Consider the following 1,435-nt stretch of genomic DNA (forward strand, 5'->3'; position numbering starts at 1 on the left):
CTTTCTTCTTGCCTTCTTGCAAATGTTTTGCTTGTATTGTGTTTGTGTTTGATGGTTCTTGCTGTATCGGTTGTTTAGGTTTTTGTGGTGTATTTGGTATGTCTCTTTTTCTCTTTGTTGAACGTTCACGTGTTGCGAAACGATTTGCCATGCTCTCCACGGGTGTTGGACGTCCGTGTCCGCTGCTGTAGGTGTAGTGAGCACGCAGTACAGCTATAGTTTTATTAGATGAGTTCGTGAGGGAAAAGACACCGATAGTGGATGGAGGATTAGGCATAGAGAACACCTGTTACACGCGAACTAGTGTAGTTCCAGTCGGTCACACTAGACAGCATCCAGGACCGATAACAACCAGCGGAGCCACTGAGCACAACCAAACGGCAGGATTCATTCCTCATAACTTTTCCCTTTCAATTGCGTGCGCAACTAATTTCAGACCCGTATTAGGAACTACAGAGTTACTGGGTCTTCGTGTTCGCAATGCAATGCTTCGTACGAGCCATACCTGTGACCTCTGGGTCATTGTTGGCTGGATGAAGCAATCCATATTCCTTCTACCCCCTGTCAGTACGCTGCACGGTAACCTAACCACCACTTTTACTTCTTCCCCGCTCGTCGGGCTTTTTTCACTGCACTGCGGTGGACGTGACTCTACGCACGATGGATAACACCACAGAACAGCGCCATTCCCTGTTGGTGCAGGTACCCTGTTGAACTCCAGGGTATTATAAGAGAGGTACAAGAGGGCCTTCGGTTGTGCATTAAGTTGGAGGCGTGAGGGTATTTATGCAGATGTCTCTGACTAGTGTCTTTTCTCTCAAGGCTAGTATAGGGTTTAGTGTTAATGCAGCGCCTAGATTAGTACTAGTAGTACAGTACTCAGGTTCGAAAGGTATTTGTAGTTGTGTGCACCGGTCCGGCAGTGAGTATATGAATGTACATAGTGTTGTATCTATCTGCAAAAATTATTTGAAGGCAGGAAAAGTTATAAAAGAGGGTTGTTTGTATTTAGTCTGCCTTCTTCGTCTCTTTCGACGATTTCGAGGGGCCGTGCGGGCTCCCCGTCTTGGGAACAGTGAAACAGGTTATCTTCAACCCATCACATACATCAGATATCGCTGTGTAGACGAAGTCCGCCAGGTACATGCAGTTGAAAAGGCACACTGCCTGCATGCGAAACAAATCAGCACCAGCAGCATGCACACACACTGGCTCAAACACGAGTATGCGAGTGTAATATACTTAAATAAATACATGTATATATTCATACATACTTGTCGTACAATAAAGAAACAAATATGTATGAATATATACATGTATTTATTTATTTAAGTATATTTTGCGAAAAAAATCCTAATATATGCGGCTATGAGACTCACAAGGAGTGTCCAGAACTCCTGATTAGCTGTCAGATTGCCCAGCTTCAGTGCAGCGG

General features: G+C 44.7%; 1 protein-coding gene across 1 annotated transcript in view; it reads right to left on the bottom strand.

The window, feature by feature from the left end:
• Positions 1–1,008: 1,008 nt before the first annotated feature.
• EMH_0025010 (ethanolaminephosphotransferase, putative) overlaps positions 1,009–1,435 on the bottom strand; it is a gene marked incomplete at both ends in the record, with an annotated part of 3,688 nt that continues 3,261 nt past the window's right edge. The window contains one exon of the mRNA XM_013502385.1: positions 1,009–1,167. Within this exon, the coding sequence (XP_013357839.1) occupies positions 1,009–1,167 (159 nt within the window). The remainder of the gene's footprint in view (positions 1,168–1,435) is intronic.

This window comes from Eimeria mitis, genomic scaffold (assembly GCF_000499745.2).
Source record: "Eimeria mitis Houghton genomic scaffold, Emh_scaff902, whole genome shotgun sequence".
Classification (NCBI taxonomy): Eukaryota; Apicomplexa; class Conoidasida; order Eucoccidiorida; family Eimeriidae; genus Eimeria; species Eimeria mitis.